Source organism: Gymnogyps californianus, chromosome 1 (assembly GCF_018139145.2).
Source record: "Gymnogyps californianus isolate 813 chromosome 1, ASM1813914v2, whole genome shotgun sequence".
NCBI lineage: Eukaryota > Metazoa > Chordata > Aves > Accipitriformes > Cathartidae > Gymnogyps > Gymnogyps californianus.
In genome coordinates, this window is record NC_059471.1 from 99449601 (window position 1) to 99465686 (window position 16086).

General features: G+C 42.0%; 1 protein-coding gene across 1 annotated transcript in view; it reads right to left on the reverse strand.

The window, feature by feature from the left end:
• Positions 1-406: 406 nt before the first annotated feature.
• IGSF5 (immunoglobulin superfamily member 5) overlaps positions 407-16086 on the reverse strand; it is a 30837-nt gene continuing 15157 nt past the window's right edge. Inside the window, exons 4-8 of the mRNA XM_050915330.1 lie at positions 15338-15469; positions 14790-14814; positions 11543-11655; positions 9460-9536; positions 407-475 (exon numbers count right to left, since the gene is read on the reverse strand). Of these exons, the coding sequence (XP_050771287.1) occupies positions 407-475; positions 9460-9536; positions 11543-11655; positions 14790-14814; positions 15338-15469 (416 nt within the window). The remainder of the gene's footprint in view (positions 476-9459; positions 9537-11542; positions 11656-14789; positions 14815-15337; positions 15470-16086) is intronic.

Consider the following 16086-nt stretch of genomic DNA (forward strand, 5'->3'; position numbering starts at 1 on the left):
ATAAAAAAGCAGTAGATATTGTATTAACCAGTATTATTAACCAGTTCTTCTGAACTAATAAATCTCTTGCAGTTCCAGTCCTTGATCTTGCTATGGATAACCTAACATTTCTGTCTGATAGGAGTTTTGCTGATTTCCTTGGGACCCAAAGCACGGATTCTTGTTCTTGTAGTGTCCCACCAAATTCATTGTCTCTGAAGTTAGGGCTGTCATTTACATCCATTATTTGGCTGAGATATCATATGCTACATTACAAAGGTTGCAATTTTATTTCGTCACATGAGGAAAAAAGAAAAATAACTTATAGCTTAAACTGAGAGAACGGATGTTAACCTTTCTCTGTTGCAGGAAGCAATCCAAACGTGTAAAAGGCAACTGATAGAGAAATTTCCTGGAGAAGTACATCCTAAACAAGTGTCACGTTTCTAATTTTCTTTGGGTTGATCAGATAATCAGTACGTCTTTGAGGTCGCACCTGTGGGAGAATAAAAGCAGTTATAGAACTAAAAGAAATCCTAGAAAAGCAGTCCCACAAGGGTCCTCAGGAGGTTACCTGCCAAACCCTCACCCCAAAGCATTATACCAAAATGAAATCTATCACCAGCAACCCACTCAAAATCTAAATACAAAGGAAAGGATGAACAGCAGAACAAAACAAAAGCTTCACATGCAACACACTGATGGCAGTTCTGGGAATTCATTAACGGGTCTTATGCTATCTGAGAACTTTTTGTGGACTCTGCAGTCTGTGTTCTTTTAAGCAAAACATGATGTTGGGTGTCTCCTGTCTGGTTCTCTTAAAGAAACGACCCGTTAAGCTGTAAGAAAAACCTAACATCTGACATTGCTTTCCAAATATGTTAGAAATTGCAACAATAAACACGCCGTTATTTCGTGTATCTGAAAGACTGCTATCAACATCTCAGTGTTTATTCAAGGCAGGCTTTTTTTAAAGTTCCCATGACTGCATGATTCCACTTCCACCGACAGCAGCCTGTTTTCAAACTGACCCCAGTGGGATCAGTGCAGGGCAAATGCTCAGCAGTTTTGAAAATCCTATCCTCATTTGAGATCAGTGCAGTGGATTTCCAGTCCTAATTACTTACGTGCCTTTACAAAGTATCATTGCAGAGGAAAAGACAAAGAAAAATTCGTTCTCAAATGCATCCAAGAAACATACGCTTTGGATATGTAAATGTAGTAGTGACACCTCACATAGATAATTACAAAGTAGCTCTAAGGAATGAAAATTTCTTCCAAAGTTATAAACATGTATCTTGACATAGCTTCCTAAATGAAACACTACAGTCGAATGGTTTGCTGCAGCCAGCCCCAGTGTTGGTTTTATCTGCCTCCAAGTAGATGCTATCTGCTGGCTACTGTTCCTTGCAACTTCCCCACTTGGTCTCAAGCCCTTGGAAATTAATGGAAATTTCACCGTTCTTCTAAGTGGAATTTTTTATCAAGCCCAAGCTGGTTCCTATCTATTGACTAATATTCTTGTGTTTTGCTTCTGGAGGATTAATCATGTACCGTCTGTATTGCCTTGGTATTCTTTCAGTATTAAATACCTTAAATAATGCATTTGGTACATATACATTATTGAATAAGCCATAGAGGAAAATGTTAGATAACAAATGTGGACAACGTGTCTCTGGTATTTAATGAGTCCCAGCACCTCAAGGAAAACCATGGGATAAATATAACTATCCTAGAAACATTTCATAAGACAGCTGCCTTCTGTTTTAAACACAACTCTCTCTCTTCCTCCCCACCCCCCCCCCGCCACCTTTTTCTTGCTAGAACATACTGCTGTTTTCTAAATTTACCCTTCTTTACTGTTTATTTCTGTAGAGAGGAGAGGAGCTCTGGGAAGTAACAGGATTGCCTGTCTCTGCTCAAAAGACCTTTTCCAAGATCTCTCTGCTGCACTTAATTTCTTGCAGTTCAACCCAAAGACCTTACTGGCACTCAACAGAGACATCACTCATTCATTTCCAGAGCACATCAGAAATTTCCTCTGGTCTGTGTTACCCTGGAGATTAATATATGATGAGATTTGCTCCGTTTATGGCAGAACAGTTATTTGGCGTTCCCTGATCGTTTAATTACAGGTCTGTTATGGCAGGCTTTCTCACTAGGACAGAGGTTTTGAGAAGCTCTCTACCACTGCTTCCCCCAAAAATAACAAGTTCACAAGTAGAATGGAAAAAAAAACATCTGAAAAAAACTGAAGGCAAGCATTATGTTTGTGGAAAGCAAGTATTCCCAGATTCTGTGGACTGTCCTTTGAGTATAAAGTTTACTGAACTAGTTAGCATACTGAGTAACCAGAAAGTTTCAGACGAGGTCCAAGAGCACCTCATTGAACACTGTCTCTGAAACTTCCTGAAATAGGTCATTATTTGAATCCCGTGTTTAGCAAAATACTGGGGTGGGAATATTTCCCAGAACTTGTTGCACAAAAATACTGTATTGCACCCAGATTTACTAAAGGAAAAAAGACATTAATCAGAAAGTTCATCAAGTAACGTTGTCGAAAGAGGCAGTTAGCAGGCAATACTACAGAAGATTTTGGTTTGCATGTGATTTTGAATAGGAGAGAGTCAGGGGACTTGCACCAGCTGGATCTAGACTGCCCTATTCTTCCCTGGCAGCACTGGGGAAAATGTAACCCAAGCATGCCTCTTTTGCTTTAAAGATCCCATCTGCAGGAATGAGCCATCCAGCCCCTGCCTTGTCATGCCATTTCTCCTCACCACTGGAGGAGGAACTGAGCAGCAAGTTTGCTCCTGGAGTGGCGACTGTGCTCACGATGGTTCGCCTCTGCCCTGCTGCACCTTTCATAGTTGTTTGCTTTAGAGCACATGCCCTGAGTTAGTTACTTATATTCTCACTGTGCTCTGATATCAATTGATGAATAACTTCATGAATTTCAATCAACTCATGCTGTGTACTGGCCCATGTTCTCTGACGTAGCATAGCCTCACTGAGGCTGCAGTTCACTGGATACAACTTCACTGAAATGGAGGCTGCTGGCCGCTGCTCAGTGACCTAAAACTCATTTTCTGATGCTATAGAAGATCTCGTACAACACATTACAAATACAAAATGCAGAGGAGTAGGACCACAACAACCATTTCATATTTAGACCCTGATATGCTACAACTGCTAGAGTCTCTGCTTGGTTTTGACTTCGAAGTTGTTTCTTCTTCAGATTAATTCAGTGCTCTACTAGTCCTGTCAGTCCTAGTCTGAGAAAAAATGGTTTCATTATTCATTACATCCTACACACTGAAGGGAAAAAAGAGCTCTAGTGATTCGCTACACAGCCCAACATTACAGGAGTGAGTTTCTAAGGTGGTCCCCTCTATCAGTAAGGATGCAATATCATCAGCATTCCTTTTACATAGTTTTAAATCTCTTTGTACTGTCAGCTCAGCATCTAGTCAACCATGGATATTTGACAGTCACATGTTTCAAAGCCTGCCTGTTGACTTATCATCTGCCCTGGATGCCTTTTTATAGGGATTACTATAAAGGAACTATTATACTGGGAAAAGCTTTGCATAGTTTGTTGGTTTTGTTGGGGAAACAGATGCCCAAATCTTTCCATCTCTTCTAGCTCTTCAGCCAGACAAAGAGAGAGCTAGCAATAGATGGATGAATCAGAAGGTAAAATGAGTGTTTCAGCTGATTTCAGGGTTGACTCCTTCAGTGATGTTTTGAATACTGATCTTCAGTCAATGAAAGAAGGACTTCTGCTATTACAAGCATGTTGTAGTCATTTCTGCAACCCATATGACATCAGTGATATGAATGAAGAACACACATCTGGCATTATGAAACAGGGCTCTGATCTTTAAATTGATTTGACAGATGGCAGCTCCTTAGACACTGATGCTGTGGAAATGTGTGATAAACTGAAGGCTTTGCCTGCTATTAACCAGCCAAAAAAATCCAAGTCTAACTGCATTATAAAAAATTGCTGAAATTAATGTCGTAGGAGTACTTCCAAATGTGTCTGCATGCATCACACATTTGGCTAACCCTTAGAACAAAAAATCAGGGAGGCACAGCTTTCTGTTCCTGAAGGTTATTTTTCCCCCTGCCCTCAGTTTTTAATTCTCATTCCAAATTCACTTCATTTAGAGGAAAACACTCGCCCAAAAGTTCTGGGTACCCTCAAAATAGTTCAGATACACTGTTGCTTCAAATAGCAAACAAGTTCCATCCTGTCAACTTTTTGTACACTCAGCACATTTCCCTGTCCATCAATAGACATACAGTCTGGAAATTCCTTCTCATTTCTTCATGGGTTAATCCCACCCACATAACTTCACTCCTCCCCTTCTTCCACAGACACCTGGAAAAATTATACTATAAACTGCACCTGCCTTTTCTATATCTGTATCGTTAATATTTATTACTCTCTTAATCAAGATATGCTGACCAATGAATATCATAACATGACTTACTCTATAGTTCATTTCATCAGTAGGGGTAAAATTATTTGCTGTCATTGGTTTATATTTTTATTTTATTGACCTTTTAATTCGATTTTGATAGCTTAATTTTTCTTTTCAAACAATCCTCAGTCAGAGCAGTTATATACAGTGCAATAAATGGAGCCACAATTCATCATTAATTTCCTTCCCACTATAAAACCACAACCACAACTAAATAATATTTCCAGTTTATAGAGTGTCATTTAGAGTAGTTAAGAAGAAAAATAGATCCTTCCCCAGTAATGGAGCCATGACTCACTTTGGATTGGAGAGGAGGAGTGTGGCTATGGTGGCAAGCGCAAGCTTCCTGTAGCTGTGCTGAAGTCAGCTGAATTACACCAGGGATGAATCTGGCCCACTATAAATGAGCACTCACTCCCTCTTATGAAATGGTCTTCTGATTTATCATAGAGACATTTATGGCATATTAAATGGACTAATTATGAAGCTTGTGTGGGAGACTGTCCAGTCCTGCAAGACGCTGAGTCCTTAGAGCTCCTTTTGTACCAGTGGGACTTGAAAAAATACAGTTCCTTGGAGGTGGCACTCAGGACCTGGCAGAACTGGCCCTATGGCCCTTGTTCAGGCTAAACTGTCTGTGGGACTGCCCCCAAATCTGCTAGAGCCAAGGTAAGGGATCCCCCTCATTGCACTTGGATTTTGGGAGGAGCTCTGCACAATGGGTCAGGGCATGAGAATCGGCCCGTCGGATGGGACCTTGGTCCCTGACACCCATTTGGGCTGCAGCTCAGCCCTGGGACTAGGAGCAAGGATCACTCTCCTCCCATCGCTGACAGTAACAAAATATGCAATTAAACAGAAGCCTGTAACTCTGCTCTCCATATGACCTTTTCTTGGCTAATGTAATCAGAATGAAGACCTTCCAGCACCCCTGACTGATGCTCCTGGCCTCCTCTTCCAGTGGCTGGTAATTTTTTTCCTCAGCTCAATAATTTAGTTCGATATTCATCATTTTTTAAATGTCTCACACACCTTTTTTCCCCCCATCTTCTTTGCTGAGGTGTTACTTTTCCCTAAGACGATTTGCCAAATCTTTTGTTCATGTTGTGAATTGATCAGTGCAATTGCTGGGCAACATTTATCTTCTGTGAACATCTTGCATTAGTTTCTGATTCAAAGAGTTTTAATGGCCAATAGCTGACCTAAGTGATTTTCTGTTGTCACCTTTTACAATGAGACCCACCAGGTATTTCAGGCTTTGTACCTGGTTGGGTTCATGGGCAAGGACTTCTGAGGAAACAAAACCTGTGATACAAAGTCTCACTTAATCTCTCAAAACATTTAAAATTGTAACTTTTTACATATGGAACAGAAGGGATCAAATTTGAAGCTGATATACCCTCAGAGACACAGGAAGACTCCCTAATGCCTCTGACCTGTGCTGAAAACTTCCCATCCAGTTTTCTCCTGGGAGTGGGAGGAATGGGCTGTGCAGCAGGTACAATCATCTCTGTCCAGTCAAAACGCTAACTTGAAAAATCTTGATTCACTGCGATGGCCCTGCTTTTCATCTCGACCCCACATCCATGAGCTTCTTTCAATATTAAAACTCTCTGTTCAAACTTTGCCTATATGGACCTATTTTCTGGCCTTGTTGCTGTGGTTAATCCTGATCCCGTAAGGTGACAAGGAAGCCAACCACAGAAATCTTAACTTCTTTCACCCTGCAGAGGTGGAGCGACAAGGCTTTAGGTCTTCAGTTTCTGTGACTCTTTCCATCAGTAGATGGGCTCCTCGTTCCTTCCCCACCCTGCTCCTGAGGGAGGACTTGGGTTCTTCACTCCTTCTTCTTGACCTCCACAGAAGCACTGCAAGGACATTTGCTCATTTTTCTTGATTATCCAGGGAGAGAGAGGCAATTTGCTGGAGTCCACCCCTTTATGACCTCCTTCACAATGGAAAAAATTCTCTGGATAACTTCTCTTCCTCCTGTTTTTTTACCCCCTATTTCTCATTAAAAAGTCCAGAAGAATAAAGATGAAAAACCTTTGGGAATGTTTGCAGTATCCAGGCAGGGAAAGCCAACTGAGAAACACAACTTTCTGTGCTTAGAAAATGCAGTGGCAGGAAGGCAGGTGGTTTCTGAAGAAATTGTTTGATTCAGCACTAATCAGCAAACAGCTAAATGGTTTGCCATCTGATTTCTCTTACTCGATAAGAAACATATTATAACAAAAGAGCACCACAATGTTTATTATACAATATATTGGCAACAGTGGTGATGATTGAACTTTATTAGAATGCATCCAGTAACACTTGTCAGAAAATCTCTATTATGCAGTTAACAGGGAAGGTTATGAATGTAAAAGAAAACCACTCTTTTTGTCCAGGAAATGTTTTACTATGTTTGTATATAATGCCATAAATTTAAATCACAGACTGCAAATTCACAATTTAAGGTAAGCCATCATCAACCTTTCTAAGCTCCTGCATATACAAGATGGGGCCATCACAATATACTGAGAAGCCCTGTTCAAACTGAGAAATAGTTTGTCTTCACAAGCCATTTTTAGATTGCTAAATATTCCTCCAATATATGGAAAACAGTTATAAATAATTTTCACCTCTAGATTATCTCTTGATACTTTTCAAAAATGTGTGTCCATTTACTGATGCACCTAGAAGCCACCGTAACAGACTTGTACCAAATATTGTCCAGGGACACCTGGTTTAACAGAAACGGTTCAACGTTATGCTGTGTGCCTGTGATGGATTTCAATGTTTCCCTAGCCACCGGGCTGCAAGGGACCTCCTAGGCCATCTAATCTAGCATTTGACATGCAGGGCTGCACCTACATTCATGTTTCAGTTTGAATCAGGAGCATGAACCCATCGCTTGTGAACCCAGTCTCCTGATGGTCCCCACTCACAACACTATCGTTCTCACTGTGGAGCTGTCAGAAAGCACCCAAACTGGATACCTTTCAGACGACACAGAATGGCTTAATGCCCCCACAGCGCACAACCAGTGCACATCAACCATCAGTAAGCACCCAGTCACTGTGAAACGGCTACAGCTAACTGAAGTTATTGCCTCCCCTTGAAATGTGTATACAGTGGATACAGGTCCTCAGCCCAAGCTCTTTGGCTTCTCAGAGCAGATCATAATGTGCCACATGCCTTGTGCATGTAAACATAGCCAGTGCCTTACAATCCTGTTCATAAGCATATCAGACGCTGTCTGAAACTGTTGCTCAGAGTTATAGATCCACACTGAACCCTCAGCTGTTTTGTATGTGCTTTTCAGCTTTGCTTTAATAGTATTTTTTGACAAGTAATTAATGTCAAACATAATAACTACCAGCCACAAATACATCAGTATCATTGCTATTATTTTTACTGTTAATATTTTGATCATTGTTTTAATCATTGATTACTTCCTAAATTTCATTGTGTGCCAAAAGAACTAGACACGCTCTGCTATGATTTATATGCAATGTCATCCCAAGACAGATTTCTGCATCGTACATGTTGAAACAGCTCTTCAAAAATAAATGAGTTATCACTGTGTTGAGGAGTGAACTCAGTATCACATCACTGCCACCTTCCCAAGAGAATATTGGCAAAAACCATCATGGAGGTGCTAAAAGTATTTTACAAATATATGGCATAAATTAAGATCCATGTTGCTGTTGTGCTAGAAGCTAAGAGAGCCCAGCACCACCCTTCAGAACGGAGGTAGCTGAGGACGGAACAAGTAGAGGAATAAACACTGAACTCTACTTCTTTACAGGTTAGCGATGTGGAAAGGGGGCAAAGCTCTAGGGTGGACTGCGTGTTAGCTGCATGCTTTCCCTTCCATCATTTACTGCTGCGATACCAAAGGTCTCTAAGATCAGCATAAAGTTCCTGACTGAAGCAACTTCTGCAATGTGGAAGTGTAATTGGAAAATACAATCAAGAAATGATCCAGAGAAAATGCACATTTATTTACTGTATCTGCACTGGATTTTGTTTGCAAAGGAACCTCAAACCTCACCTTCAACAGTGCCTCCATCTTATATCCACGTCTCCTCCAGTCTGGCAACTGGGGAGAACAACAAAAACATTGCAGACCTCCACTTTGGCAAAGGCACCTATATAACAGCTGTCCAGAATTATTGCATGCCCAGAGCAAAGCAAACCTCCACATTATAATGGTTTAATGTATAATATACATAGAGGTGAATTCTCAAAAGCCAAGCCAGAGTTACTCTGGCTGGCAAGGCTGAAAGAATTAATTAATGGTAATAAGTGGGCTTCTGGAGAGAGAGGAGAAGACTTTTTAATCCCAGGAATGATGAAAAGACAATTGGTTTTACCTATGGGAAATCTGTCCCAGCCAGGGCTACCCATCATGCTGGCCAGCAGAAAGGCCTAGCGGACGTTTGGAGGAGGAAAGATATGAAAAGCAATGGAAAGGAAAGAGCAGACACTGACTGAACACCTGTCAGAGTTCAAGGAGCATCTGGATGATGCTTTTAGTCATATGGTTTAGTTTTAGGTAGTCCTGCGAGAAGCAGGGAGTTGGACTTGGTGATCCTTGTGGGTCCCTTACAACTTGAGATATTCTATGATTCTATGAGGGGAACTCTGCGACCTCGTCACTTTAGCCTGGGAGGTGTGGAGGAACATGTAGCAGGGTGCTGAGAGGAACAGATGTAACAAAAGCTTTATTAGACATTTCTTCCAAATATCAGGGGTGGTTGTTTCTCCCTCCCCTCCCCCCCCCCCCCCCCCCCCCCCCCCAATCAATCTAAATCCAAGGCTAACACCCAGGGCACTTATCCTTATAAATCAAACATTCAGGAGAGCTGAAGGGACATTTCACTTACCCAATTACAGCTGTAATTGACTTGTAAATGTCTACCTCCACCCAAAATCTATGTTTGGATATAGTACAATACACACTGTGTGAAAAAAAAGGTCAAGATATCAGCATTACCATTACCTTTGGTACAGAACTGGTATGTAAATCTGCAGCAGGGACAGTGAACTTTGAAGACATTGGGGGAAGGGAGTCAATTCCTGTAACAAAAATATACAATATTACTGTTATTTGGTGTCCACCATGGCGTGAGCCACAAGCCATTCAGGAACACAGCTAAATATAATTTAATATTGTGAGCCAAACTCTAGCTAACTTGTTGGGCTAACATGGCAAGGTTTTTGTAGTGGGGGGGAGCTTGCAGGGGTGACTTCTGTGCGAAGACACCAGAAGCTGCCCCCATGTCAGACAGAGCCAGTTCCAGCTGGCTCTAAGACGGTCCTGCTGCTGACCAAAGCTGAGTCCATCAGCAACACTGGTGGCACCTCTGTGATAATGAAAGGGTGAAAAACACTGCGCAACAGGAGCTGGGAAAGAGGAGTGAGAAAATGTGAGAGGAACAGCCCTGCAGACACCAAGGTCAGTGAAGAAGGGAGGTGAGGACATGCTCCAGGTGCCAGAGCAGAGATTCCCCCGCAGCCTGTGGAGAAGACCATGGTGAGGCAGGCTGTCACCCTGCAGCCCATGGAGGACCATGGTGGAGCAGATATCCACCCTGCAGCCCGTGGAGGACCCCATGCCACAGCAGGTGGATGTGCTGTGAGGGAAGCTACAGCCTGTGGAGAGCCCACACTGGAGCAGGCTCCTGGCAGGAGCTGTGGCCTCATGGAGAGGAGCCCACGCAGGAGCAGATTTTCTGGCAGGACCTGTGACCCTGTGGGGGACCCCCGCTAGAGCAGTCTGTTCCTGAAGGACTGTACCATGGAAAGGACCCACGCTGGAGCAGTTCTTGAAGAACTGCAGCCCGTGGGAAGGACCCACATCGGAGAAGTTTGTGAAGGACTGCATCCTATGGGAAGAACCCATGTTGGAGCAGCGGAAGAGTGTGAGGAGGAATGAGCAGCAGAGACGACATGTTACGGACTGACCACAGCCCCCATTCCCTGTCCCCCTGCACTGCTTGTGGGGAGGAGGTAGATGAGCTAGGAGGGAGGTTGAGCCTTGGAAGAAGTGGGGGTCGGGGAGGTGTTTTTAGTTTTGTTTTTCTTTCTCACTATCCTACTCTGTTATTAATTGGCAATAAATTAAATTAATCTTCCCCAAGTGGAGTCTGCTTTGCCCGTGACAGTAATTGGTGACTGGTCTCCCCTTCCTTATCTTGACCCACGAGCTTTTCCATCTTATTTTCTTCCCCTGTCTTTTTGAGAAGGGGGAGTGATAGAATGACTTGGTGAGTACTTGGTGGCCAGCCAAGGTCAACCCAGCACACTGACAAATATGAAAAGAGCCCATCTAGGACCCAGTAGAATCAATTTGTCCAGGTTTACTTAGTTTTCCTTTTATTTTTTATAACTTCTATCTTTTACAATACCACATGCTCTTGAAATCTTTCCAATGCACTTATTTCTTCACAATTTATTTGTTAGAGAGAAGAGGAGGTATGCCTGGATTATAGACTCTGCACAATAATTTTATGTCATTAAGTGTTTGATTAAACATTTTGATAATAATGTGGTTAAAAATGCAAGTGGTGGGTAACAATTTGGTGGAGATTTACATTTGCTTTTGAAGAGTCTTTGTGCTTAAGGACTAGAATTTATAATGCCTTAGTCATTTATCAGTAAAATCATAGTTCACTAACTGCCTTTTTCTCTTTCCTTCTTTTTCTTTTTTGTTCTTTTTTGGTGGTGGTGGTGGATTTTTTTGTTTTTACAGACCAACTGCAAAATATTGCCTAAATTGACTATCATATGGGAATCCAGTACTCCCACCTCTGGCCCCAGAAGATATTTGGAAGAACAAAGGCATTTAAAAAAACAAACCCAGGACTAAAACTAAATTCAACTGCAAAGAACTTTGATGTTTTCTCAATACTTTTGAAGGACTATACTCTAGAAAATCCAAAATGTTCTGAAGAGGTTCAGGCCAAGCACAAGCCCTTCACAAAGTATTGTGAAATCTTGTAATGTAATTGTTTGACATGTTGTCCAAAATGCCTATGTTGAGAAGCAGTTTGACAATATGTGATTCACCAGTTTAGACTCACTTGGGATTTGTTCCGTGTTCCACAGTTCCTCTGGAATGTATCCCTGATTTTCACTACCATGCCTTTGCCTGTTTTCCAAATCACCATCTTTTTTCTTCTCAGCCGAAACTTTTCTAGAAACAAAAAGGCCTGTCATTAGAATTTCATTATGATATGAGAACTCTTGGGTAGTAGACTACAGAGAAAAAATTATATGTCTTACTTCTGAAAAAATACATGCAAAACATATCTAGGCCTTCCAAGTAATTAGCTAGTACAAATCTTGTCCCGTATAAGTATTACATGTGAAATCCTGTTTAGAAAGACTCCATCAGCTGCATTATCAGAAAGCAGGAAAATTAAGTGACCAATCTGCGAAGACTGAACTCTCTGTTCCAGACCATGGGTTTTGTAGGAAATTAATTTTGATCTCTAATTCTGAATTACAGGATATTCAGTGGCCCAATAATGGAACACCAGCTAGGTCATTTATGACAGCTCATCATTTTTGTGATTTGAGCCCCTCCTCAATTGCAAAAACAAAGCATGTTTTCTCACATCACCACAGTTAGCTCCCAAGTGATTCATCTGTACACTCCAAAGTTAATCTTTCACTTTGAAATTTACTTCACGAGTGAGCGTAGCCACAGTGAAGTTGACAGAATTTCCTTGGTTAAAGTTACATATCTCTGAATTTGCAGAACGGTGACCTGTGTAGCTGCACAGGGAGAAAAGAGTGCATTTTTACTCAAAACTCTTATGCCAGAAGACATGCTACTATTCATCTGTTCCTACCATGGACTCCTCTCTGGGATAGTCCCAGGTCCATCTTTGCCTAGGTTTCTGGTGTGGCAAGCACAAACTGATGGCAGGACTATGACAACCCAGGGATTTGTAGGGGAAGGGGGAAATATTTTCAGTTAGCAATATTTGTGGAAACTGCTGCCTTTACTTTTTTATGTTTAGTAGGAATTACTTTGCAGTCCCACAAGAGCTTCAGATGAGCATTACTGATGTACACGTAAATCTGACGAGCCAGCTATGACTATGTGGCTTTTTTAGGAGATAAACATGTTAGATACCACTAAGAAACCTGTCATGGTTGCTAGAAGACAAGAGCAATTGTTTAGGAATACCACCTCCACATGTTACATGATACTGTACTGTCTATCTTATGTGATCCTTAGATCTCAACAAACTCAGTGTAGTAGCCAAATCGAAAGCAGCTACAAAAAAGTGTGGGAGGTACAGAAAGATAGCCAGCCAAGTTAAAAATAAATGTGGGAAGTAAAACAATATATCTTTGGTCTCACCACTTCTTCGCTACTGCTACGACGCAGCTTCCAAATCTGGACCATCACCATTCTTTTTACTGCAGGTAGGTTCCCCCCAAGAAAAAAAACACTGAACCTACAAAATCTGTAAGTAATTGTAAATAATTCCTGTGATTTCAGTGTCATTGTTTACACATGCTAAAACTTTGCAGAACTGCAGAAACACTGAGTTTCTAAGTTCAAGCTGAGCCATAAAGCCTGGACTCATCCCAGTGCTTAAGTATTTGCTTAAGTGTTTGCTTAACTTCCAAAGTGTAAGCAACGTTTATGAAATCAGTATGACAACTCATGTTTGAAGTTAATGGGAAAATAGGAACTTTACTATACTGAGATCTAAAAATACACATTCTGTCATGAAGATAGAATTGTATTTGCCCAGACCAGATTCAAAGACATAGGGGGAAAGTAACGTTATGCCCTATTCTGGACCTGTTCAGGTTGTCTGAAAGAAAGCACTGTGCAGACCCACATCAGTGAGGTAGGCTCCTGGGAAGGACACGGACCCAGCTGTACCAGTCCGCACTGCTGGGCAGATGCTTCCCTGCACGTCCAGTTGATTTTGCCTTAGCAGGATTGACCCTTGCAGAAGACTTTTGGCAGAACGAAGTCAGAATCCAAGCAAAAAGGCTTTGTAGGACTTTATTCATAGCAAAACTGATATGCAAGTCATACCTGCTTTTGGCCTCCCATTCTCTGCTGATTTAGTCCTGCCCTATTTCTATAGCTGCACTTGGTAAAATGATCAATTTGGTGTCACAAACTAAGAAATCTTGTGGAAGTTTACAAGTATGGCATGGCATAATTAGCATCATTTCCTCAGGAGAAAATAGTGTTTACCTAATTTCTTTATTTTATTTCGTATCAATAAAGTGCTTTATAAATGGAAATCTGTCAACAGACCTTCACAAAATTTCCCCACAAGAGGCCGTTAATGAAGCCAGGTATTACTGAAGTGCGAGGCAATGTGATGTAACGTTTTGTAAACTCATTAAGAGACAGAGAGTTAAAAGCCCTGCAAGCGTAGGCGGAGTATGAATTTACAATGCTCCCTAGCAGCTTAGAAAAAATAACTGCAAATAACCCCACTGACGTTGCTGTCACAGCCACACTGGTGCCAATAAATAGGATCTTAATGCCGATAACCCTCAGCTCATGATTTCTAAGGTTTTCCAACTCAACGCAATAACGTACCAACAGCTTTGTACTCAAGCGCGTCTGATAATCACTTGATTAAGTGTTGACACTCATCATCGGGGCAGCTTCATTTAAATAAATAAATATTTCATTTTTATCAGTCGAATGCTAACGAACCTTAAAAGAGCCGGGGAGACCGTCTAATTTGCCTGCCGGCCTACCCCAATTAGCTTGCGGCAAGTCTTCTTGCCGAAAGGTCCGGGGATGCCCCCCTGCGGCAGCCCCGGCAGAGCTGCTGGGCTCGCAGTGACCTCCTGTGGCGGCGCGGGCAAACGCCCGGTAGGCTGCAGGCAGCCAGCCTGATGCAGGCAGGGCTCCTCCCCTGCCTTCCCCGGGGCACCCGGGGGTACAGCCAATTTTTAAGGATTTGCTTTGCCCATCAGCTTCAGCAGGAGTGTATTTTCAGTTTGTAATTTCTGTGCTTGCTGAATCAGAGAGGTAGCGTTTGCAGGGGTTTGGTTCTTTTCAACCCAGTTTATGGTGGGAACAGAGTTCACAACCAGCTGTGAGCTGGGGCCCTCGCTTTTCGCCCCTAAGGTCAGTCCCCTTCCCTGCATACTGTCCCCCCTTCCCCTGCTGTGCATACAGAAATGGGCAAGGTCACACGGCAGGGCAGCACCCAAGCACCCTGGGAGTGCCGGGCAGCGGGGCCTGGAAACTGGCACATCGCTCTCACCGTCCTGCAGCAGCCTGAAAGAGTTCAGTTAAGAGGAAAAATCCTCCCACCTCATCCAGCTTACCTTATTTCATTTTGATACGTAGATCCTGGGGGGGGGGAAATGAGAAAGAAAAAAAAAGGAATGTGTTTAAAATGCAGGAAAATAAAATGGAACCTACTAGAGATCTCCTCTTAGAGTGTGCACTGTGTTCCAGCTACCACAGGGGTATCTCTCCTCCCTGTTTACAAAATTGTGCAACATCCCTGTAGAACAGCTTACACAGAAATTGGAAATTAGGCACACAGCACTGAAGGTATACTTCAACAAAGAACCTCAGCATAGGAACGAAACGTCATTGAAAGTTAACGTACTCCTGAAAAACTCCCCCTTCTAGTTAATGTGAATGGCAAAACTAATGGGCCACTGATTACTTTGGAACCAATTTATAGGAGAAACAGCAAGATGAAAGTAAGGAGCATCTTAATCAGATCATGGTTAAGAGCAGGATCTGTCTACTCACACTTCTGCTTACAGGTCTTTGCACTACACCAGAGCTGACATAACTAGGAGATCTATATCTAACTTAAGATACTCTTTAATGTATAGACCAGTTGTGAAGGTCCACTTACCTTTCTTCTTTAGACAGCAGCACCGTACGACAACCGCAACAATAATGATCAGAAGAATAATACCAACAAGTGAAAGCACGACTGCAAGTACAATAACCCACGTGCTTCTGCTGTCTTTGCTGTAATCATTTGCTGTTAAGTTAAATGGAGAAACATTGTACTATCAGAGCCTCAAAACATCCTTTTCAGAATATTTACCTTTTCTGTGAGAAGCTGTTAACTGCTTGTTGATTATTTAACAAGGAGTCTGTGTTTTCCAAATGATGGACTCTGTATTTATGGATGGTGCCCGAGAATTTATAATGTTTCCAAATGCAAATTCTTTATTGTAATTGTAACTTTTCCCACTGCTACTTCTCTTCTGAAAAACACAGGGTTGCAATCTTCCAACCTAAACTCTATTTTGTAGATATGCTGGGCCTCCCAGCATTCTCTGGAGACATTTGGGGTTGGGGAGAGGAGTTAAGATTCAATTTAGATGTCTATACTGCAGATATTAAGCATCTTGTCTAGCTGCTCTTGTCAGTGGAGAGAAAATAGGGGGTTTGGGTTACAATTAATTTGGCCAAATGTGTATGTGTCCCTTTTGATAAGATGAGCAGCTCTGAAGAAATGTCCATTTCTCCCCATAGACCACAGCAATAGTCTTAGGTGACTGCTACAGATGGAGATCTCTAGCCTGTAGATATGATTTTCTGATGAATTCCATCTTGGGATTTCTCTCACTGATTTCAGCAGGTGTTTGGTTT